The 25,167-nt window shown below is 39.6% G+C and overlaps 2 protein-coding genes and 1 non-coding gene across 3 annotated transcripts; 1 reads left to right on the plus strand and 2 right to left on the minus strand.

Annotated features, from left to right (window-relative positions):
* Positions 1 to 225: 225 nt before the first annotated feature.
* foxk2a (forkhead box K2a) lies at positions 226 to 17,130 on the minus strand. The gene is made up of 8 exons (XM_016290019.1): positions 16,439 to 17,130; positions 15,194 to 15,388; positions 14,426 to 14,567; positions 13,829 to 13,975; positions 8,180 to 8,373; positions 7,744 to 7,940; positions 5,378 to 5,650; positions 226 to 1,313 (listed from the first exon to the last, which is right to left on the minus strand). The coding sequence occupies exons 1-8, from the start codon at positions 16,729 to 16,731 to the stop codon at positions 1,141 to 1,143; spliced, it is 1,614 nt and encodes a 537-aa protein (XP_016145505.1). The 5' UTR covers positions 16,732 to 17,130; the 3' UTR covers positions 226 to 1,140.
* Positions 17,131 to 18,066: 936 nt separating this feature from the next.
* Positions 18,067 to 24,478, minus strand: wdr45b (WD repeat domain 45B). The gene is made up of 10 exons (XM_016289955.1): positions 24,292 to 24,478; positions 21,900 to 21,974; positions 21,350 to 21,451; positions 21,149 to 21,236; positions 20,085 to 20,179; positions 19,789 to 19,979; positions 19,534 to 19,619; positions 19,348 to 19,449; positions 19,105 to 19,226; positions 18,067 to 18,926 (listed from the first exon to the last, which is right to left on the minus strand). The coding sequence occupies exons 1-10, from the start codon at positions 24,356 to 24,358 to the stop codon at positions 18,820 to 18,822; spliced, it is 1,035 nt and encodes a 344-aa protein (XP_016145441.1). The 5' UTR covers positions 24,359 to 24,478; the 3' UTR covers positions 18,067 to 18,819.
* Positions 24,479 to 24,984: 506 nt separating this feature from the next.
* trnar-ccu (transfer RNA arginine (anticodon CCU)) lies at positions 24,985 to 25,057 on the plus strand. Its single transcript has one exon. It is a non-coding gene; the product is annotated as a tRNA-Arg (tRNA).
* The last annotated feature ends 110 nt before the right edge of the window (positions 25,058 to 25,167 follow it).

A 25,167-nucleotide genomic window follows, 5' to 3' on the forward strand; every position in this document is an offset into this window, starting at 1 on the left:
TTTAACTCTGGGGATTTTGCACTTGTTTCTGTTATTAGTGATACAGCCCTAGCAGTCATATGCAGTTGCGTATGGACTACTATATGAACTCTGTTAAAACAAGCATTACAAATATTCCTCAGCAAACTTTTATTGGGATCCAAGTAATTTAGGCTCAGACCCTGAGCGTTTCAGGAAACCTAATATGAAAAAGAGGACGCGAGTAAACATCATTTTGATATGATGTAATAGCAAATAACTCAAACCCTCAATAGTGTTTTTTTTCTTTTCTGGGAACAAAAAAAAAAATAAATCAAATAAAAATGAAGAAACTACATTCATTTCCATGACCACGAGTCCACGTCTTTAAAAATGAAAAGAAAATTAAAAGAAAAAGCAACCTCACTTCAGCACTGCTTGTTAAGTTGAGTATTTGTGCCTCAGGAAACACACACAAATAAGATCCTAAAGTACACATACGACAAAATACTGCATATCTACTAAAGACTGCATTAGGTAGGTGGACATGGTAGCTAGCTGCCATGATACAGGAAAAAAAACCTCCCCACATTTCCCTTTGCCCAAGAGAAAAAAAAACACAAATTTTTCCATCTGTGAATATGAAGCTGAAATAAGGAGCAGGTTCACATTTTAAGAGCTAATCGGTGTTAAACGATGTTTGGCAAGTCCATATCTGACCTGTCTTTTCAGTCGAATGCAAATGTTCAAGAATCTCGAGCACACATCTGATACGCATGCGTGACATTACGTTAATATTTATATTGGTCATTGGCCGGCCGTTTGTTCGGTAACGCAAAGGGGGCTCGTCTATTTGCTCTCCATCCACGTTCAGCCCAGAGTTCATAGTGATGGAGACCTTCTCTGCTGGGTTACACCCACAATACATTTCATTTTATAACTTCAAGTAGGCTATATTAATATATGTGTGTGCATATATCTGTGAGTATTTACCTAATCATGTAAAAGGCCCACCGTCCCTCCCCGATTTTAATCGTTACTTCTCTCCAAAATCCACTGACATTCATCTCACCTCACTATTTGGCACCTTGGATTCATTAACAGATGATGTGGCTGCAGCAGGTGCGTGGCTGGCGGGGAGAAAAAAAATGGGTTGAGGTCAAAGGTCGCGACATGGCTGCCCTAGTCAGTGGCGTTCTGCTGGTCTCTCTCCACGGTGACGGAGACGGTGTCCCCTCCATCTTCAGTCTTGGCTCTTTTGGTGTCAGGCTGCTCTGCTTGGTCTCCGTTCTGCCGTTTGGTTGGTAGAGACGCTGAGGCCGAGGCGTGGGTCGCCAGCATGTGCAGAGAACTCGCTGAAAAACAGCAGACGGATCGCGTTAGCTGTGCGCAAGACACGCTAAAGCAACGCTCTGGGTTCAAAGCTAGAAACTGCCAACTATATTACATCAGTTCGTAAAAACACACAAATGTGCTGATGGGAAGTCTGTGATTTTTATAGATCCATAACCATATAGAGGAGTGTGGGCCAGAAGCCTGTGAGCACTAGTGAAAATGTAGCTCTTTTCCGGTTATGTGCAAACTGTCCTGACTGCCCTAAACCTAACATTAAAATCAACCACCAGGGACAGCATTTCATTTCTTTAAAGGCTAATGCCCGATTCAGACTACATGATTTTAGCCCGATTTTGCCACGATTTGCTTGACGTAGGGTGTCGTGGGGATTCGTAAACGACAATGGGCGTCTGGATGCAAGATTCCATCGTTTCAGCACGTGTAGTGTGTCATAGTGGACGACAACCGATTCCACGTCTGCGATGCTTCACGACAGAAAGACCAGCATGTTTATTTTTTTTTTTTCTGTCGTCCACGACGAGTTCTGTCACATTGGTGACGTTGACCAATAGCAGCACAGAAACTCTTTCATACACAGGTTTCAAACATGGCGAAACGAAAGAGAGATGATGGTGCTGCTAGGTGGAATTATGAGATGGAGGAAAGGTTCGTGGAGCTGTGGCAACAGTACTCCTGCCTTTATGATGTGTCATCGAGGGACTACCACGACAGAACAAAGAAAGAAAAATGCAGGCGAACTATAGCGGAAGCGCTTCAGGAATGTTTACACTCTTGTTTTCGGAACTCAGTCGCTAGTTCCGCCTTCTCGATGACATAACATGCGTCGTTAAAGACGGTACGCGATGAATGGTCAGGAAGCAATGTGTAGTCTGACATGTTTCTTGTTCACGACACGACAAGATTTTAGGAGTCAAAATTATGTAATCTGACAAAGTGACTATCGTGACCGACAAAAATATAGCGTAGTCTGAACCCGGCATAAGATGTCTTTATTGACATTTCTGCATCATAAACACTAGTCCTACTCATTTGCAGCAAAAATTTGAATTCTCATTATTTTAATAGTGAGATCATGATTATTTAGCAGGATTACTCACTGATGTTGGAAACATCACAAATTGAAATGGTTCCATGGTGCTCGTTGTTGTATTTTAAAACACAATAGCAATGTTTGCAAATGACATTATCGGCATTTAAAATAAAATGATCCCAAACGTTACTAGTGCGTTGCCGCTGTACCGCACAGTCAGTGAATACAATACAACACCCTTCCACCAGCAGTAGCCTACGGCAAAACACACTGTTGCTCACATGAAACATTTTTTCGAGTAGTATGACAAGTGAGGTACAAAGCTTTGTTTATTAGAGAAATAATTGGTTTGCAGGCAAATGTTACACCGCCACTATGCTTTTGGAATTTTTTTTTTTCTTTTGTTCGAGCCCATAAATTTAAATCAATCCATACGTGGCTTTGTGTTCCGTCTTGCGGGTTGGTCACGAATTTCCATGATTTTAATATTGGTTTCTTTTCCCAAATCCTCACCCTCTAATTTCAAGGGGTTAATTGCAAAAGCAGGGTCTTTTGCAATTATTTTTGCAAAAGACCCTGCTTAATCGGCCATCGATAGATTTAATCGATTACATCTCTTATCGACAATTAATTGATCGTCGATTAATCGTTGACATCCCTAAATTCAACTGAAATATTAAAGGGATCATGAACTGCCTCCGTTTTTTATTTTGCATTGTTTTCTGAGGTCCACTTATAATGTCATCAAGATTTTTACATCAAAAAACAATTTTGAAGTAATAGGCTATTTTCTGTCCTGTTTTTGACCCCCCCTCATCAGAACGATCCGACTTGGAAGTAAACGCCCACTGCTATGAGTGACTTGTATATGTTTGACAGTCTACGTCCTTCTCAGATGTGATTTAGGTTAAAAACGCATAAATACTCAGTACATATCAAACGATCTGTTTAACAGACAAAGCAATAGTGATCACGTAATAAAAACAGTTACTCATACTTGTGTGTTGTGACGAGACTCTCGGAAACAATATAGTCGGCACAGCATCGCCTTTTAGTTTCAATATTTTGAAAATCCCATTAAAACATGAAGATAATGATCCCAAAACTCATTTTAACATTGGGATCAGAAGGAAGGCAATGCAAATACGTTTTTTTTCCCACAACCCGGCACTGCACAGCACCTTGTTGTCTTCAGAGTCATCTTTATCGTTTGGCTTCTGCGTAGACCTGCGTGTTCGCCCCTTGTAAACACCATGTGCATACTGACATTGATGTCAAGCTTCTTCTGCAAGGTGGCGCTTATCCACACTATTTCATCAGAGAAGAACATTCCAAAAGTTGTCGTTTTGGCAGACTGCCTTCAATATAGCTGTAGACTAACGACAAAGTTTTGAGTTCTGAAACTTACAGGATGTTTTATAGCACAATGACCTCTTATATGTCAAAAGATCAAGGGAATTTGGGTTTCTCAGTTCATAACCCCTTACTTGCCCCATAAGTAAAGAACTGGGCGCGAGTTTAACTCAAAATAAAAAAAAAAAAAAACGTTCAGCAAGTGGCTTTGAGCCAAGATGGACGAACAAATTCTGACAAACATTTAAGGAATAGTCAGACCACTGATTACAAGGTTTTTCACCAAATAAATAGATACATGGACAAAAATTAGCATCTAAAGGCCGGGAAACACCAAGCCGACTTCAAAGAACTAGCGGCGAAAGCCGATGGGTGTTGTCGCCTCGGCAGCGTCAGACAAAAATCTGCACTTGAACACACTACACATACTACAGCCGACTGCAAACTAACACGTGCGTTCTGGAATGAGCGGCCTATATCAGCAGCTATCAATATTACCGTATTGACCCGAATATAAGACGATGTTTTTTTCTTGGAAATACATCTGAAAAAACACGGTCGTCTTATATTCGGGGTCTAGACTTTGTCAAGACATGTCAATACACCCACAACAATAGGTGGCGCCAAATACGCATAAAACGAGTGTGCCATGAAATACGTAATGTATGTTGTAAAGATCGCGAGTAAAAACAAAAGAAAAAGAAAAGCTTACAGGTGCATGAGTCGTGACTGTCACGTTAGCCTGATGGGACCAAACTCCCTTTGTGATTTTAAAACGTAAGACAGTACCCAGATTTGAAGACTACGGTAAGATTTAACTTCTACTGTTAATAAGATTTTGGTAGGCTACTATTAGATGGATAGCTTAAATGTCCTAATTCAGATGGGCTACCGTGTTATTTTTTTTTTTTTAATGGTATAACAAAAAGTGTATATTTTTTTTAAATGTGATTGTTGGTACATTTTACCAGTTTTTACCATACTTTCAAAACAAAAATTAAAATAGGAAAAATACGCAATATGAAAATTGAAGACAAAATGTGTTTTACTGAGAAAAAACAAGATTTGGTTTTTAAAAAGCCTTTTTCCAAAAGGTACTTCTGGAAAAGGGGGGTCGTCTTATAATCAGGGTCGTCTTATATTCGGGCCAATACAGTATATATTCGTCATTTAAAAGGAAAAACCAAAGCAAGGATATACGAGATGTACGTAGATATACAAAACGTAAACAAAGCAGTGCTTGCGTACCATTTTAAATATCAGTTATGTTGATAACTTTCTTCATTTTAATCTACGTTATGAAAATTTTCGCACATTGGAATGCTTGGGTAAGATCACACAACATTAGAACAGCCTTCTCTCTGTGCCGCCTGCATTTACTTGCTAGGTTTCATCACTTTCGCTTTAATTCTCCTGCACAGACTCGTTCGCTAAACTGAACATCCGGCGTCGGGGCTCAACATGTTGAATTGGACAAACTGCCACCGACGTGAGCCCGATGTCAGGCGACATGTGGATCACACCAAACAAACCAGCCCGACAGACGCTCGCCAACCTTAAAGAGTTGGGAGAAAACTGGATGTGTCAGATGCACGTCATGTGATCAGGTTTTAAAGAGACAGCGCTGCTTTTAATATATAAGTTTTAATTCCATGCAGATCTCTAATTCTGTATGCTCACCTTTGAGCTCTCCGTTTTCATGCGATTCTGCTTTAACGATGCTGGACTGGGTGTAAACAGGCTCTGGCACATGCGTGTTGGCTGTAGACAGTCCGGTTACGGTCGCAATGGAAACAGCAGGGATCTGATGCACCACATGGACAGTCTGCATGACAGGCTGCTGGGATGTGGGAGTGGACACCGGTGTGGCGACGGCGTAGGTCACAGGTTTGATGGTGTGCGGTAGCTGCCGCTGAACTGTGATGAGAACCGGTTGGGTGTTGAGAGGCGAACCTGTGTGGTTTTATGTTTGGTTAAAATGCAGCTGACCAGCAGTGGGAAAACACAATCTGACAGTAGAACAGTGGTTCGCAAACTGGGGTACATGTACCCCTGGGGGTACGTGAGATGACGGTGGGGGGTACGCGAACAAAATTCGGTGTTTTGGCATTCATTTAATACCCCAACTTAAAGCAACATTAAAACGGAACGCATTTCTGACAAGCAAAATGCCGCTTCTAATGTAAAAACAGGAAAACTGGGGTGCCGTAAACGGTCAAATACATGATATCCAATCAGCTTACCTCATTTTTTGCGGTCAAAACTGACTGCATCCACACAAGCAGCATGCATGTGATAGGATGGCGGCTGAATGCAGCCTACATTTTGAACAGAATATTGTCATGTTTGTTCCATTTTGCAACGAAATAATAGTTCCAACGAAATCTGTATCATCTGGTGTGCGTCTCCAAGCATCATACAGCAGTTTCGTTAGTGAACGAATCTGCGGCTTTGAACGATTTGGAGAGTCAGTGATTAATAACCCATTCATAACTACAGCATTTTACTTCCTTACTGAATGAATGAAGCGACGCCTGACTCATTAAGACAGCGACTTGCCGCCACCTATTGTTTAATTTGTAAATTTACAAGTATCACTTCGATTTGCCATAATTTATTGCTTTATTTATTATATTAATAATCAGTGTTGGAGGTAATATATTACAAGTAACGCAAGTTACGTAATCAGATTACTTTTTTCAAGTAACTAGTAAAGTAACGCATTACTTTTTCATTTACAAGAGAATATCCGAGTTACTTTTTCAAATAAGTAACGCAAGTTACTTTTTTTTTTTCAATTTATTGACTGACAGCTCTCCTGTCCCCATGTTGAGAGAAATCAGATGTTACTGTAGTTCTAAAATAAATATGAATATGCATTAATTCATCTCGCACAAAAAAAAAAAGATTCAGTATTCCTCAAAATGAATAAAAATAATGCAACTCAGAATATGACGCAGACCTGCAATAATTAAATGTTAAACAACAGAAACATCCTTTATGTATTTAATCCCATTCTATTAACCGATGTCTTTGCTTCTGACCTTCGATGATCCAGTTCAACCGTACTAATAAGCAAAAATTACTCTAGACAAACATTTTAGTTTTTTTTTTATTGCTGAAGTGTGTTGAAATTTTCTTCTGCGTTCTACTGTACAGACGTAAATGTACTTTCCCTTCAGCTTATTCATTTCACTTTTGGTGTGAAAAGGTTTTTATATTTGCAAAAAATAACTTTTTTATTTTAAAATCAAACAAGCAAGCCCTGTCCAGATTTAAAAAGTAATGCAAAAGTAACATAACACATTACTTTCCATAAAAAGTAACCAAGTAACGTAATTAGTTACTTTTTTATGGAGTAACGCAATATAGTAATGCATTACTTTTAAAAGTAACTTTCCCCAACACTGTTAATAATACACTTAATGAAATGTTAAGAATATGACATAAAACATGACAAAATTAATAAGGATAGAAAATATTTGCCTCTATAAAAGCTAATAAATGCACCTGTAAATCAATTTAAGGGTGCAAATATGGTCCTTTAATAGAAAAGGTGTGACTGCGGTCTAAGTGGAAGAGAGGGGGTACGCAGAAGAATGTTAAATGCCCCAGGGGGTACGCCGCTGTAAAAAGTTTGAGAACCACTGCTCTAGAACAACGCCCCACACATGATGATTAGCATCTCTCTAAAATTTAAAGGACGCTACATATTTACAGGTTCATTTATACAGCGAGCAAACAACAGTAAATGTGATACTACAAGACCAATGTGCTGTTTTAAAATTAAATAACTGAAAAAGGGTGGAAAGGACCATGTGTTTATTACATTAAACACATTAAAGGCTTACATAATGTCTCACTAAAGAATTTCCATGACTTTTCCAGGTATTTGTGTTATCTGGATAAGGATGCTTCAAAACTGATTTGATTCAGACTGATTCACCAGTGAACCAACCAATTGGTGAACATTATACTCAATACCTATACTACTCTTAATTTCAGCAAAGGCCATGTTTTAACTCGTGCATGAGGAATGACCTTACCTGAAGCATTTTGTGCAAAGCAAGCCTCTTGTATGACTGCTAATTTGGGCTGAACGGCTGGAGTAGGAGCAGAGGCAGGCGTGGGCTCCGGGTCCATAGGAACAGGTGAGCCTTCTCTTGATAAGCTGTCGGGAGTCTGAACGCCGCTGGAGTGGGCCGACAGTGCCCCCGTGTGGTTAGGAGACGCTGGAGCGCTCCTGAAATGAGACGGGAAGAAAACTGTATGAATAAACTCAAGGTACATTGTTCATGAAGGCCTGTTTGTTTAAAAGCATGGGAAGAAAGCATTCAATCTCTGGGACCCACACCACCATAAAAGCATATAAGAGCAATTTAAGTCTGTGTTACAAAGTGTGACTACATCAATTTAGGAACAGTTCATCTAAAAATGACAATAGTCTTACAGCAACAACAAGGGAAGAATACTAATGATCACCTGGATGAGAGTGGCCCGAGTGGGGTCCTAAAACATGGCACACCGCGCGGCCTGCGCTTGCGGAAAGCTTGTTCGATGAGCTTTCCCTCAGATGAGGGGTCTATTCTCCAGAAAGAGCCTTTGCCCGGCTCCTCTTGAGATCGGGGCACTTTGATAAAATAGCGGTTTAAAGACAGATTGTGACGAATAGAGTTCTGGGAGAGTGAAAAAGCAACAAAAAGGTTAACGTTTTCGCAACCGCTTAAGGTAAAAATGTAACTTCATTTGACACTTGTAAGGATGAAGCAGTTAATAAGAGACGATGTGCAAATCCACTTATAGAGCGGGTACAGGTTTTTTTTGTGGCAAAATAATTTAATGTTAGTTTTGCCCCATGATCACGCTCCAGTAGAACACTCTTTATTTGTGTGCAAAATGAGCAATAGCTTTGCACCCTTTAGGGCTGGGACGATAAATCGATGCGGAATCGATTCGTGGATCGAGTCTGAGATTTTCCGAATGCATCGCGATTCTGAGCTTAGATTTTAACAGCAGATGGAGCTCTAATCTAGTTTTTATCCGCACACTCAAATGCTCATGAAGAGGAGTGCTAAAGAGCGCTTGTGCGAGTCATGTAACGTTAATTTCACCAGTGGTGGACAGTAACTAAGTAGTTTTACTTCGTTGCTGTACTTAAGTACATTTTTCAAGTATCTGTACTTTACTGGAGTAGTTTTATTTTGAGTAACTTACTTTTACTTTACTACAATCCAAAGCATAAGATCGTACTTTTTACTTTACTACATTTCATAAAACTTATCGTTACTCCTTATAATATATCACATGCTCCGACACGAAGCGGTGTCTGATTCATGAATGAACGGATTCTTTTCAATAAACCCGTTAAATCAGTTTTCAAATCGCACCAAACGATTCATTCACGAATTGGAATTATTGCAGCTGTTCTCGAGTTGACAACTCACTGATTCAAATGATCCGTTTAGTGCGAGTCTCCAGTGAACTGAATTCACAAGAACCGGGAGATCTTGTCAGCGCACGCGCGTCTGATGCTGTTAAACGTAAGTTACTAATGTCGAATTTTAGGATTAATTATTGTAACTGAAAATCATATTTAGGTCAAAGTTGTTTATAAACTAAATTTGCTGTAAAGGGTGACATGTTTAAGCCCACTGAAATGCTTGATGCAGACACATTAACATCAGAGTCTCTATGTTTTAGGTCAAAAAACAATAAAATAGCTCATGCACGTTCATCTTCCCCGCTGATGTAACGTTAGCAGTTTTACTAAAGTGCTATGCATTTAGTCCTATGTGACGTCTGTTTTTATATTGTTTGTCAGCACACATAGCCTAAGTTACTATGTATCTGGATCAACTAGCAGAGTAGACAAATATAAATGTTTATTCATTCATAACCATGCTGAAAATAAGCCAATAATGTCAGCTGAAGCTAAGGAGCTTGCTGGTGCTAAAAGTCCAAATATTTTTATTCAGATAGATTACATCTGAGGGAAAAAGAAAGGATGTGATGTTCAGAACATGGTAACTACAGTAATTATCAAAGTGGGAAGTGATGCCCTCTGGGGGCATTTGGCCAGGGGTGTTTTTACACCACAGACAAGGTTTGAGAAGAAAAAAAAATTATGAAAATCGAATTATATTTTCCTTATTATATTAATTATTTCCTTATTGGTTATTTTGGGAAAATCCCAGGTATTTTGAGCAGTAGGATTATAAAAAAAAAAAAAAAATGATAATATAAAATTAAAATGATAAAAGTAGCCTATATAAAACTGCAAAATAAACATTCATCTATCGGTACTTTTTACTTACGTACATTAAAAAAAATCAAGTACTTTTGTATTTTCACTCAAGTAAAATTGAAAACGGAGTACTTTTACTGGAGTAATATCTTATTATATGGATCTGTACTTTTACTCAAGTACTTGATTTGTGTACTTCGTCCACCACTGAATTTCACCTCAGCTCAGAATGCTTTTATGACGCGAGATTAACGTAAACACAGTCAACTGTGAACACCCTTGTAATTTGCTTCAACCTTTTCAAATTTTATGAATGATTATTTTATGTTCAAGTGGGTGAAAGGATTTGGAAACAAGCAGAGTACGGCTGTTTCTAAAGCATGCAGCGCCATCTGCTGTTCAAAACTAAGCTCAGAATCGACTCAAGAAAGAATCGCGATGCATTCGGAAAATCTCAGAATCGATGCCGAATCATTTCTCGATTCGCAATGCATCAATTTATTTTCCCAGCCATAGCACCGCTCCCTTTCTCCGGCTCTGTGGCTTGAGAGTTTGGTGTCGTTTCTGTCCCATCTTTCTTCATAACCATGCTGAAAATAAGTCAATAATGTTAGCTGATGCTAACTGTCTAGCTAACGAGCTAATTAAAAAAATAAAGTCCAAGTATTTTTATTCAACCACCTAGATAGATTACAGCTGAGGGAAAAAGAAAGGATGTGATGTTCAGAACATGGTAACTACAGTAATTATCAAAGTGGGAAGTGATGCCCTCTGGGGGCATTTGGCCAGGGGTGTTTTTACACCACAGACAAGGTTTGAGAAGAAAAAAAAATTATGAAAATCGAATTATATTTTCCTTATTATATTAATTATTTCCTTATTGGTTATTTTGGGAAAATCCCAGGTATTTTGAGAAGAAGGATTATAAAAAAAAAAAAAAAAATGATAATATAAAATTAAAATGATAAAAGTAGCCTATATAAAACTGCAAAATAAACATTCATCTATCGGTACTTTTTACTTACGTACATTAAAAAAAATCAAGTACTTTTGTATTTTCACTCAAGTAAAATTGAAAACGGAGTACTTTTACTGGAGTAATATCTTATTATATGGATCTGTACTTTTACTCAAGTACTTGATTTGTGTACTTCGTCCACCACTGAATTTCACCTCAGCTCAGAATGCTTTTATGACGCGAGATTAACGTAAACACAGTCAACTGTGAACACCCTTGTAATTTGCTTCAACCTTTTCAAATTTTATGAATGATTATTTTATGTTCAAGTGGGTGAAAGGATTTGGAAACAAGCAGAGTACGGCTGTTTCTAAAGCATGCAGCGCCATCTGCTGTTCAAAACTAAGCTCAGAATCGACTCAAGAAAGAATCGCGATGCATTCGGAAAATCTCAGAATCGATGCCGAATCATTTCTCGATTCGCAATGCATCAATTTATTTTCCCAGCCATAGCACCGCTCCCTTTCTCCGGCTCTGTGGCTTGAGAGTTTGGTGTCGTTTCTGTCCCATCTTTCAATAACAGCCTCATTGAAAAGTCTGCATTACATCCTGACAGCATGTGTAATGTGCACTGAAATGTGCCAAACAAACGGTAAGAGTCAGACTGAAACAAGCAACAGCCATGCTTAAAAAAAAAATGTTGAGATCCTTCAGAAGGGTCTGCAGAGCTTTAGGTGCTACACACAATCAGTAGAGCAGAGGCTTGGAGTACTTCTCAGTAGGGTTGGGTACCGAAACCCGGTACCAATATGGCACTGGTACCTATGTAACCGGTATGTACTAGAACCAAATCAGAACGCAGATTTCATTGCCATGATCGATTTAAATATTTGTCCTCTGGCTCTCCAAAACAGACGTAAGCATCATCATCACCGGCACCGCACGTGAAAAATTATTTCCCGACTGAGAAAATGCACATGAACTCAAGTCGGAAACCTCTAATACTACAAATCCAACAAATCTTTGTAGTAACGCGACTACGCGAGTGTCCATGTTGTTTTCAGATTCCGACTTAAAAAGCAAAAACAAAAAAAAACAATACCCAACCCTACTTCTCAGCTCTTTGGTCATTAAGGGACAATAGCTTTATCTTCTTTAACTTATAAATGTAGATGAACATGCGTTGATGTACCCATCAGTCTGACAGAAAGTTTTTATATCAAAAGCACAAAGCACTGAGAATCCTCATGGGATGACCTCTTTAGATATTCTCACTAATTCAGAAAGCTACTAACAAGTGCTTGTTACACTCAACTCCATAAAAAAAACTGTTACTATCAACACTGTATACATTTTGTGGATCTTCCGAAACAATAAGTAAAAAAATAAAAATAAAAAAGGAAAAATAATAAATTAGTCTGCTCAACAAGTTCACCTCAACCACACAGACATACAATAACACTAAAACAACGACTAATTACATTAAATGACTAAACCGTCTCAAGACACTGCACACAGAAGAGCTGATTGACACTCACTTGCCAGCCCTTGTCTGCCGTCCTGTAATAAGGATAATTCTTAGTAATGTGGGTATATAATTTAAATATTTGTCCTCTGGCTCTCCAAAACAGACGTAAGCATCATCATCACCGGCACCGCACGTGAAAAATTATTTCCCGACTGAGAAAATGCACATGAACTCAAGTCGGAAACCTCTAATACTACAAATCCAACAAATCTTTGTAGTAACGCGACTACGCGAGTGTCCATGTTGTTTTCAGATTCCGACTTAAAAAGCACAACTCGGGAAACGAGAGCATCCGAGGAGTGCGTGAATGCAGCAATTACACTTGCTCTGATGGCAGCAGGTAGCCTTCCGTTAACTAAGCTAAACATGCTTAAATTAAAATGCCTAAAGCTAAACTTCCCTTGTATTCACATTTCTAAACTAGTTGTCCAACAAAAGAGAACATTATAATCTTTTTACTCCACAACACCAGTCAAATGCTTCCCTTTTGTGATCTAATGTGGCTTCTTGTCACAGAATGAGGCAGAAAATATGTTCCATAGGCTACTTTAAAAAGAATACATCGATTAGCAATGGATTATAAATATACTTAATTGTTATGAAAATACCGGAGATTGCTTGAATAACACAGATAAACTATATTGTCGCAGTCGAGTGTTTATTGTCTTTGTTTTATCATTCAAAACGTATATATGTTCTGTTTACTCAGTTACAGCTATAATAGCAATGCCTTTGTCCGTATAAGGGATTTCCTGGAGGGTCATGAGTTCTGCTACTTCTGTGACTGGATATGTGGATTTTCTGTGCGAGGGTGCATCCAGTATGAATAAAACAGACATCATGTGTTCATAGTGCTAACGGCCAACCCATCATTTTTGAGGAATTTGTATTTATTTATTTTTTAATAAGTATCGATTTGGCACCGGTATCGGAAGAAAAAAAACAAAAAAAAACAATACCCAACCCTACTTCTCAGCTCTTTGGTCATTAAGGGACAATAGCTTTATCTTCTTTAACTTATAAATGTAGATGAACATGCGTTGATGTACCCATCAGTCTGACAGAAAGTTTTTATATCAAAAGCACAAAGAAAGCACTGAGAATCCTCATGGGATGACCTCTTTAGATATTCTCACTAATTCAGAAAGCTACTAACAAGTGCTTGTTACACTCAACTCCATAAAAAAAACTGTTACTATCAACACTGTATACATTTTGTGGATCTTCCGAAACAATAAGTAAAAAAATAAAAAAGGAAAAAAGGAAAAATAATAAATTAGTCTGCTCAACAAGTTCACCTCAACCACACAGACATACAATAACACTAAAACAATGACTAATTACATTAAATGACTAAACCGTCTCAAGACACTGCACACAGAAGAGCTGATTGACACTCACTTGCCAGCCCTTGTCTGCCGTCCTGTAATAAGGATAATTCTTAGTAATGTGGGTATATATTCCATTCAGTGTTAGTTGTTTGTCTGGTGCCATTGTGATGGCCTGAACAATAAGCTGTGCATACGAGTAAGGAGGCTTGGAGTCATCCTGTTAAAGACAAGAAAGAGAGCATTGGACAGGTTACTGCATTTCAGATTTGACCGATCGGTTTCAGAAATGTCCACAGGAACAGTGATAAACAAGTAGGGCTGCACGAACGCGCATCTTGTCAGTAAAGCCATTCAGTAATCAGCGGTAAATCTCTATCACGTGCGGGCTTTCACACGGAGCAGCATTAACTACACAGAGCCATTGTTCACTGACAACCTGCGCAAAATATGATCATGGTTTTGTGCAGCTTGTCAGTGAACAACGGCTCGGTGTAGTAAATGCTTCTCCATGTGAAAGCCCGCACGTGATAGAGATTTACCGCTGATTACAGAACCGGCTTTACTGACGAGATGCGTATTAAATAATCGCATGCGATTTATCGCGCAGCCCTATAAACAAGACATCATTATTCTACGTGGCAGCATGCATTTTTAAAACATCTCGTACTTTTGGACTGTCTCCTCCAGATGCTTCCTTGTCATTTTCAGATTGGGAGTTTTCATTGATGAGATCAGCTGTGAGACCCCGACCCATTTTATAACTGGACAGTCCCGCACCTCGAGGACTTGACGGACAGGAGTTGGCAGCGCTGAAGAAAAACGACAAATAATAAAAGCATAATTAAATCTGAGATTTACAAGACTTCCTAATGACACTTATAGGTGCCCTCTAGAAGCCTGCGTTCTGTAAGTGAACGGCGCATTACTGTGCCATCCCAAAGAGGCACACAATCACTTTCACAGACTTTTACATTAACCGTTCCCTCCTGGTGGAATGCTCAGCCCAACTCAATCCCAGCAGCTGAGTCCTTAGCCATCTTCACGAAAAGGCTAAAAACACATCTCTTCCATCTTTTTTTGACCCTCTAACTCTAGCACTCTCTATTCGTTTTCTAACTGCTCGTTTCTTAAAAAAAAAAAAAAAAAAAGAGGCCTCTAACACTAGCTTTCTCTATTCTATCTACTTTTCTTTTTATTTCTTATATTTAAAAAAAACCACCTTGCTACATGTACTGCATTAGGCTAACCGAGACTTGTCATAGCACTTGCTTATTATAGCTCTTTTGTTGGTTTTGATTGCTTCTGTTGTCCGCATTTGTAAGTCGCTTTGGATAAAAGCGTCTGCTAAATGACTAAATGCAAAAGTAAGCATAAGGCCCTTGGAATAAAGGTCAGTATGAGATGATGACACAGACGTTGAAGCAGATGCGCTTACCTGATTGTACCTGTTGGAGACGGGAGGGGACTCATCAGGTGGGCGATGTTGTCTGGAATGTTGATGGTCAGCGGCGAGATCTGGGGTTGGACCGCTTTCACAGGAGACTCCGGCGCGTTCCTGCGGTCTCTCTTGTCGCTGGACAAGGCAGTGAATGTAATTTTGATATTTGTGCTGGGAAATCGGAAAGTGCACCTACAAAATAGGGAACAGAGTTGGAATTTCAACCACTTACGCATTGATGGAGAAGCATATTAAAAATACAGCAGACATGCTGATACACAAATCAGCCAGCAACAGAATACAAAAGTAGAGCCGGTTTATATATGGACACCAGCTTGACCCGATTACACAACAGACACATTTTACCATAAGAAATATATTTGAACCTCTAACCACCATTCAACACAATAACCCTGCAGTGCGTTCACATTTCACACCATACACAAAGCATGTAAAAAAGTGCTCAGCTGTGAACTAAGTGGGATTAATAACTATGATTTGAAGTGAAGCTCACGAGATACAGACGCACCCCTCTGCAACAATAAAACACAATGTCATAACTTGCCATCCATCATACATATAAAAATGGAATCACTATAAATGTAAAAAAAACTGTAAATGAATGTACACAATGCAGCTTTGTAATCATGCACGCCAATGCCATTGAATGCAAGGTCAAATTCTGCGTTAAAACGTGTGACTACAATAGACAAAAACATAATCATTCATTAGAATGCATAAAACATGAATTATATTAACCAGGCTATTGTTTCGGATCACCATTTCCGATCCTTTCATTTAATTAGTGCCCCAAGCATACGTCACACATTTTATTAACTTGCAAGATTTGGGTCAGCTGAGGGCATCAAGTACTGAATGAACCCAAAACACACTGACCAGAGGATTTTTATCATATTGGCAATAATAACAGTACTGCGGTCGTTCGTTATGCTGGAATCTTACAGGAAAGATGCCATTAATATCCTTTAGGGTCGGCTCCTAAAGATAACGACAAAAGCAAAAGTAACCCTCGAGCGTTGTGACTAGTGTTGTGTAAACAGACTGAGGGCAATGGTTAGCTGTTGTGCTAATCGAAGGCTCTAGCGCGAGACGCGAGTTAGTGGCGGTTGTCATAATCAACACGTGCTGCTCGCGAAACAAAACAAATAGCGCGAGCGATCGTCGCAAACGCCTTCACGCGGCTGGCGCTGGCCTAAATCCTACCGGCAGTCGTTAGCTTACATGTGGGGAAGCTGGAGAGGAGGAGCCCCTCGTCTCTGAAACACCCCGTCCACGAACACCCCGTTTTTGCCGAGGCATCGAAGGTAGAAATCTCCGCTTCCCGTTCCAGCCTCGCCGGCGGAGAAAATCTCGAGGTGCCTCCGTGAAATAAAGCTCGAATGGCCCATGCTCACGTCCACGGAGCCTTGAGACGAATTCCGACCGACGGTGACCGAGCGCTTCTTCATCAGATACTCGAATTCTCGGCCCTCGAGCCGGGCAACGACCGACCCCGACATCCCGCTCACCGCCATCTTTATTATTTCTCTTGACGGGAATTTGAGACTATCAAAATGAAGCAGCAGGCGGCTGATGCTCGGTCGGGAAGCCTGCTTGCAGAATTTAGTGGGGGGGGTCGAATCAAAAGATGAGAAATAAATACGAAGGAACGTGCCAGCCCAGGGACAGCGGCTCCAACCCACAGCCGCGACAGAAAGAATGAAAAAACGATCAACTCTACCCAAACAAACCCTGGAGGCGGGGCCGGGCTGATTGACAGCGGTAGCGACCAATGGCTCTGCGGCTCGGGGGGAGAAAAATGGAATCCACCAATCAGCAGTGAGAGGAACAAGCGTGTAGCGCTGAGGGTTGGTTGTGCTGTGTGCTGCTGGCTGACACGCATGTTCTAAGAGGCGGATTTGCGATGCTGTCGGTTCATGGCATCCTACTCACAGAATAACAGATTTTATGGCGATATAATAATCCACTCATCTCCACAGGACTTCGGTTTTCTTGGCAATAATCGTGTTTCGTAATTAACGTGACGCTTATAGGAGCCCAGCTTGGAAACTGCTCCATTACACTGTTACAGTCTACTACTCTATTAAAGGTGCTTTCGTAATGTTAGTATGCTGCATTGCAGATTACAGATGAATCATATAAAATGCTAAATCTACGGATCATTTCAAGATTTTCTTTACCATACACTGTGAACAACAAATCAACTTAAAAGCAGAATCTACTTTGTAAACTTTGCCATGTTTATCACGTTACACAACGATAATACACACACACACACACATTGGCAAAAACACATAAATTAATACTACTCTTTCCACCAATAGAATCCTCTCTAACACACATCAGCCGTCTGTCCCATCATTAGAGGCCTAAATTGCTCTTATCATTATGAAAGAATTGCCATGCTTGATTTTACAATCATCTTTAATTTGTCATATGATACTGAATTCTGTGGCCATCATCTTACATCATCATCTTCATGAAATTATGCGCATCACTTGCACGTTATCAATGACAAAAGCATCAAATGAGTAACAAAATAGCTTATAGATACATTTCAAAGAACGGTTATAAGAATTAAGACAAAAACATAAAAACACTAGGTGACGAGACTGACTGGGCACTTTTCTAGAATTTGAGTGCATTAGTCTTTAAAAGAGAAAGATCAGGGTGTCAGTGGCTACTGCGATACTACATAAAGTGCTAATTCTACAGCTAATAAACAAAAAGATGTGGTTCAATGCATTCATCTGCAACCAGGTTTAAATGGTATGCAATTCACCTTAGACTTAACCTCTTGTAAATGTAGCAATGTAGTTATTCTCAATTACCTTGTGAAGAAAACAGGATTTTAGAGTTGATCATTTTATTTGAACCGATTTAGAGTGTAAATATAGACTAAATATGATGATGCGATTCTTCATTCCTCCCCACAGCCTAATATGTTGTGTGTGTCTATCAGTCACGTAACTTGTGTGATAGTATGGTAAAACTTTTACAGAGCACTGATTATATTAATTAGATTTTCTTAAAGCCAACAAATACATGAAATGAGGAGCACACATTTACTCCATAAAATAGCTGTTTTGTTATACTTGTCTAAATACAATGTAGTTACATCATTTTCATCCGGTATGCTGCGTTCATACAGCAAGAAAAACGGTATCTAACACCCAACAAATAGTTTGCAAATACATAGTGTGAATGACGTGCATGTTTACACCCGCCTCTGCTCTTAGTTACAGAGGCGCTTCCTACATTAGATTAGGTTTTGTTAGTGGACAAAGAGATTTTGCTCTCGCTACCTAGCCAAGGACATCCAAAGCTTAAAAAATCCAATGGAAGACAATTTTAAAAAATTTGTCCTTTCAAAAAAATAAGGTTTCCCTCTTGTCACGCCACAGAATGTGTTTTCTGCGGTCACAGTTTTTCAGTCATCTCTCGGTGTGTTCAAAGAAAGGTCTCTCATGTTTGAACAAAGAGAGTATTTCGAGTTTCTTTTGGTCTCTCCTCCATATATAAGTCTGTGTTGCGAATGCCACTCGAGTCCTTTGACATCCTCAAGAAAGAAACAATCTGGTAAAGTGAAGTAGTGTCTATGCTCAGATCTTCTCGTCAGTCATTTCCAGAAACTGAGCGTAAACATCCCTTGAACACTCCCCTTTTTGGTTGAACAGAAACTTGTAGTAGCTGCCATCAGCACAAATAGCTGGAGGAGGGTCGGAGGAAAAGTTAGTCACTTAACAGCTGAGAATGAACAGTTCTGCGAGTCATATCAGTAAATGACTGATTATTCACACCACATGCATGTTACAGGCCTATGAATACAGTACTTTTAAAAATATGAGCTCATGTTTAAAGTGTGCATTTCATACGCTTCACTCTACCTATAACAGCGTTGGGTTCTGTTCCAAAGGCACAGACGCAGGGCGAACCGGATGGGACCTGGAACTTGGAGAAACTCCATTTGGAGCTGAAATACTTGGGGAGAAAACTGGCCGATGCCAAGCTGTGGCAAAAGAGGGTTTGAGGACTGTAAACAACGTTTGCAATAAAATACGCAGCATAAATGCCAGACAATAAAAAGTTGACAATTTCCACTAAAACCTTTAGTGTGCTCTAACACAAACCTGGACTGCTTGTTCCTTTTGGGATCCTCTGCAGCAAATATGTGGACTGTGCCATGGTCACTCGATACGCAGATAAGAGAGGCATCTTGGTTGAAATTGATGCTGAAATAGAAATACACTGTTATAAATACACACATATTCCCCTTTACAGTATTACAATAGGATAGCACGCGTGCAGTGGATTACCAGTATATATTGGCAGTTTGCGATCCTCTTCTCAGCTCCTGAATAAGATGACCTGCTGAGGTGTCGAATATTCTGATCAGGGTCCCCTAGAGAGAAGACATTTTCTCCATTAGCTAATCGCTGACATGCAGTGCTGGAACAATCCTTGTGAATCTAGTGACATGATCAAATCATATCGATTTGCTCTGCATGTCACACACATAAAACAAATGAAGACCGAAATGATGCCAAAATCAACAGTGGCACTGAACTGACTTTTTCAGATGCCGTGGCTATCCGTGTGCCCTGAAGGTTGAGAGCGATGCAGCACAGAGCTCCTTCATGTGCAGGAATATCCACAGGCGGTTTCTCTGTATTGGCCAGATCTACGATCTGAACGTGTCCGGAGTGAGTGGCTGGAAACGCTAGCAATGAATTGTTGCTGTTTGGGCACAAGACACACAAACCTGCGAAGACAATCAGAGTTTTTTATGTGTCCTGTAAAGATGAACAGGTATTAATGCTTGTGGTTTAGTATAAGACCACAGATGAATTGCTAGAACACAACTTACCTTTAGGGTTATAGCATGTTTCAAAGACATGCAGCTGATGAGGATTATGAGTAAATGTGAACACTTTAATCATGGAGTCCAGGACCACCACAATTCTGAAACACAAAACAAGCCAGACGTTTATAAGGAACTTAAATCTAATCTTTATTGCTTTCCTAATAAATCCACAAACTAAGGACCAGTGTTATCAGAAGGTTCCAACTCTGATGGAGGGCTGCTTTCGTACGGTCCGTGGTTTCTAATTTTAATGTGTTTTTGAAGCATTGCACAATCATAGACTTGTCTGATGCAACGGCCGATCAGAGGTGCTTAAGTTAGTCAGACTCCACTTGTTAGTTTTCTTTTAGTGTGAGTGCTGCATGTACACCAATCGTCTCATTTTAACCAACAAAGAGTAGATATGACATAAATAAGATTCATAATGCAGTGTGGTCATCTACATTGATTGTGAGAGTGCAGAACTCTCTTCAGTGATTATAAAGGCAGCTCGCTTTTTGTCAGTAATACATTCACAACTTGAATAAAAGTCATGAAACTGACAGTAAAATCCACCATAGTGATAACGTCTGCTTGAGTAGCTTTAATAAGCGTCTACAGTTAGATCCTAAAATAACACTCTGTCCTATTAATTGTAAAGTGTTTTTGTTATTAATTTTATTACCAACTTGCCACTTTTTAAAAGCGATGTTTACTCATTTGACGTATTTTTACTTATTCTATTATATAAATATGTTCCAAGAGTTTTTGTTACGGCATTGAAATCGGTGCAGTACCATGAAATTTTACTAGTATATTACTGGTATTCTACGGACTACAATATTTGTCAGTCAATGTCAAAGACTGTGCGGCTGCAAGAGTCATTTCTGCATTTGTGATATTGTAACTTTGAATGTTCTCTTGCAACTTTAAAGACAAAATGATTCTAGCTTTTCAATATCAATGCATGAAAATAATTTGCCTATAATGATCCTCAATCAGTTGTCAGACATGTACAGAGTCAAAGAAATTTATACCAAAGTAATTTTAATGAAGAATACAACTACTAGAACATATGAGATCAATACCTGTCACGGCGAAGCTTAACAGCTTTGACCTCTGTGGAAAACTCGATCTCTATCACAGTCTTTTTCTTCAGGTCATCCCAAATCATCACTAACACAAAGACAGCAAAGATTTACTTGCAGAAATAATTTATGCAAAATCCAGTAGAACACGCATTAAAAAAGGTGAATGATGCCATAAAGCCATCTGAAACAGAAATATACCTTTATTAGGAGGGTACTTTGGTTTTTTTCCGCCTCCCACAAGCGCAAGATAATTGCATCGAAAAAGCATCTCCACGTGACCAACTCCTCCCTCAAGAAACTCTGAGAGCGAAGAGAATTAATGAGTCAACAGCTACCACAATAAAGCATGGATACTGTCGCTGACAAAGATCCCATAAACTGTGAATGGTGAATGAGTAACTGTTGCTAAATGTTTATCCTTATGTTTAAAAAAAGAGATGGTGACAATGACAGTCGTGGACTAGGTGTATGTGTCATCTGTCTGTAACAGCTCTGGAAAAATTATTTCAGAGTTATCATGCATTTATACTAAACTTCTGCGTGACAAAAGACAAACAGGTATCTTCATTTGTTGTGTGCATTTGCATTAATAAGGCAAGTTTTAAAAATCACAAGCAAAATTTAGCTTATTGCTATTGTTTTAATATTCATTAACCCCTGCTATAAATATCTTATCCAAACATCTGTCAGTGTGTGTTTACTGAATATCTGCAGCATTTAACATGTCAAAAATGTCATGAAGACTCGCCTTGTTTTTCCTTTTCTTTGAGAGGATCTGTGTTATACACCCTGAATCCATTTTCCATTCCACACGCAAAACATCCTGGTGGGGGGAAAAAAATACATTTTAAGGGAAATACTGGGATTTCCTGCTACTCTTCAGTTTCACCTTTAAGAATACCATTCTAGAGATGGACTAAACATCCACATGAAGGTGTCAGAATCAGAACCACAATCCTGTATGTCTACATGTGCTTATGACAACAATTTGCGAGCATCTGCTTGGAAAGCAACTAGTGATTTGCTCGCAAGGATGTACAGCAAATGTATTCAGGCACATATACAGCTCTGGGGAAAAAAAATAAGAGACCACTAGACATTTCTTTCTTAAATCAGCATCTATACATGCATGGCAGACATTCCATTCCAGTGTCTGTTGAATCCCAAAACAGGTACACCTAATTCTGCTTAATGAAGTACTGGTCAGGGGATCACCTAAACCAAATCTTATTAAATGAGGAAAAATATTAAAAACACTACTGTGGCCATCACTATCATTTTGCAACAGGGCCAGCTGGATGGCAAAAACAGTGCTAGTAGTGCCTCAAAAGTAACTGGAATCAAATGGTAACCATCGACCATGCCAGGCTTCATGTTGCTTCTCTCTTTAAAATTTAAAAAACATGGCCAGGATGACCTCCAACTCATTTGAATGTCACTCAACAACCGTAGGACGACATAAAGTAGCCTACAAAAGGAATGGCAAACGGCAGCTGGGGCGAAGTTCACAGTGAAGACGGTTTAAAACACGTCTCCTGGGGCAGGGCTGAATTCGTGCAAAGCTAGAAAAAAGTCCTTCATCAATGAGAAGCAAAGAAGAGCAAGTCCAAGGTTTGCAAAAGACCATAAGGAATGGATCGTAGACTAGAGGACTGGAGTAAGGTCGTCTTCTCCGATGAGTCCAATTTTCAGCTTTGCCCAACACCTGGTCGTCTAATGGTTAGACAGAGACCTGGAGGCGTCTACAAGCCATCCACTGTGAAATTTGTTGGAGGATCGGCGATGATCTGGGGGTGCTTCAGCAAGGCTGGAATCAGGTACATTCATTTTTGTGAAGGGCACATGAGTGCAAGGATGTCCTGGAAGAAAACTTGCTTCCTTCTGCTCTGACAATGTTCCCCAACTCAGAGGACAATGCTCCAGGACACACAACCAGGTCAACTGAAGTGTGGATGGTGGACCATTCTCCAGACCTGAACCCCATTGAAAAACTCTGGAATGTGAACAAGAGGAAGATGGACGGTCAAGCCATCATACAGCTGAGCAGCTTGAATTTTTGTGCCAGGAGTGGCATAAAGTCAACCAACTGTAATGTGACAGACTGGTGGAGAGCAACTTGTATTCTTTGCATTGTGAAGTGTGAAAACACTATATTTTTCGTTATTTTGACCAGTTGTCGTTTCCTGCAAATAATAAATGCTCCAAATGAAATGACAATATGTTTATTTGTAATTTGGGAGACATTTGGGCAGTGCTCAACAGAATAAAACAACAACAAAATGTTCATTTTACTCAAATGCATACCTATAAATAGTAAAACCAGAGAAACTGATCATTTTGCAGTGGTCTCTTAAAATTTCCAGAGCTGTATTGAGAGAGAGAGCGCTTCAGGATACTGCAGTACTCTGTTGTGATGATAAAAGAGCAGCAGTTATTCACTTATTGATGGGTCTTCATGACATCCGGCTATGACTCGGTGTAAATGACTCTGTGCCAGAAAGTAACCTGATGTAATCCTTAGTTGAAACCCGTTACCTTCTTCATTTTCATGGGCTATGCGTCAGTAAATGCTGCTTTTAAAATACAGTTAGGCGAGCCCATGTTGTGGCACAGTTACTAAGTCCGCGCGTTATCACAAGGAATCGGATTTAAATGAAATTAGTGTTAACCAAGTTCATTTAAATCCAAATGCATCCCCTGAAAGTCCCACTATAGCAGTTGTAGAGCTAGCGCTGGCATTAGCCTGGCTACATCAGCTGTCAATGTTTATTTGATCATATGTTGAAATGTGGTCCCTTTTAAGAACATTACAGTTTGTGTGTGCATATATATATATATATATATATACACAGCTGTCGGTCAATTTAAATACAAACAATAAATTAAAGACACTCATGTGACTTCATCTTTATGGCTAACCAGCTGTTCAACTGCGTTAGCTTGCTAGTCAAAACAGTAATCGTGTTTATGAAGTGTGATGTATCTTACAACTAGACGTTTGGACTTGCAACATCTAAATCAAAAAACGGATGCGTTTTTGATGATGTCTAAGATAAATACCAGTTCACTGGCCTCTGTGATGCTTAAAGGGAACGGTAAGAGTGATGTTAGCTCGCTTTAGCTAATAGTAAAAATCTTACCGTGATCCTGGTTAAATCCAGCATAAAGTAATCCATTACCGTGGGGATTTGATGGTAATAAATTCATAGTGCTTGGCGTTATTTGGCTAATCTAAATGAAAAGACTGTAAGCCTAACTAAAGGACGGCATTCCTCTAAGAAGGCTAGAGCTGGCAGGCTAATCTTCTTCTTCTTTAAATTTTATTGGCGGTTGGCAAACCAACTGAAAGGTGCATTTACCGCCACCTACTGGACTGAAATAAAGGACAAGGAGAGGACGGGGGGGGTATAAATAAATAAATGTATCTGGCAGGCTAATGCTAGGTACATGGGGTTTAATATCATGACTGTCTCCAGCCAGGAAATAAAGTTGGCAGAGCGCCTGTTTTTCCTCCTTTCTCCGGTTTAAGCGCAGGCTGCGACGTGCGACCGCGGATCGTACAGTAATCTCGCTCCGTGTTCACGCGTTATATCTGTTTATTTCTAGAAATCAGATATTGCAAACTTACTGCGGTCTACACATGACTAACATGGACTTTTACCAACCGCTAATTTATCGATGTTTTTAAGTAAGCATTTTCTGTGCAGCAATAAAAACGCGGTGGTTTGTTCAAACAGGGGCGTAAAAGGTATTGCAGGCGATATTAAAAATTCTAAGCGTCTCACGTGAATAACTGGTTAAGTAGGAAATATTTTCAATGCTGTGCAGTCGCTGCCCCAGTGGCCTAATGGATAAGGCACTGGCCTCCTAAGCCAGGGATTGTGGGTTCGAGTCCCATCTGGGGTGATTACTTTTTGCTTTCATATATAAATTATAGATCGACTGAATTGAAACTTTTTCAATAACTAAGCATAAATATGTGCGGAGGGTTAAGCTGGTGCTGTTGTTGGCTGCCA

Source organism: Sinocyclocheilus grahami, unplaced genomic scaffold, assembly GCF_001515645.1.
Source record: "Sinocyclocheilus grahami isolate Dianchi unplaced genomic scaffold, SAMN03320097.WGS_v1.1 scaffold253.1, whole genome shotgun sequence".
NCBI lineage: Eukaryota > Metazoa > Chordata > Actinopteri > Cypriniformes > Cyprinidae > Sinocyclocheilus > Sinocyclocheilus grahami.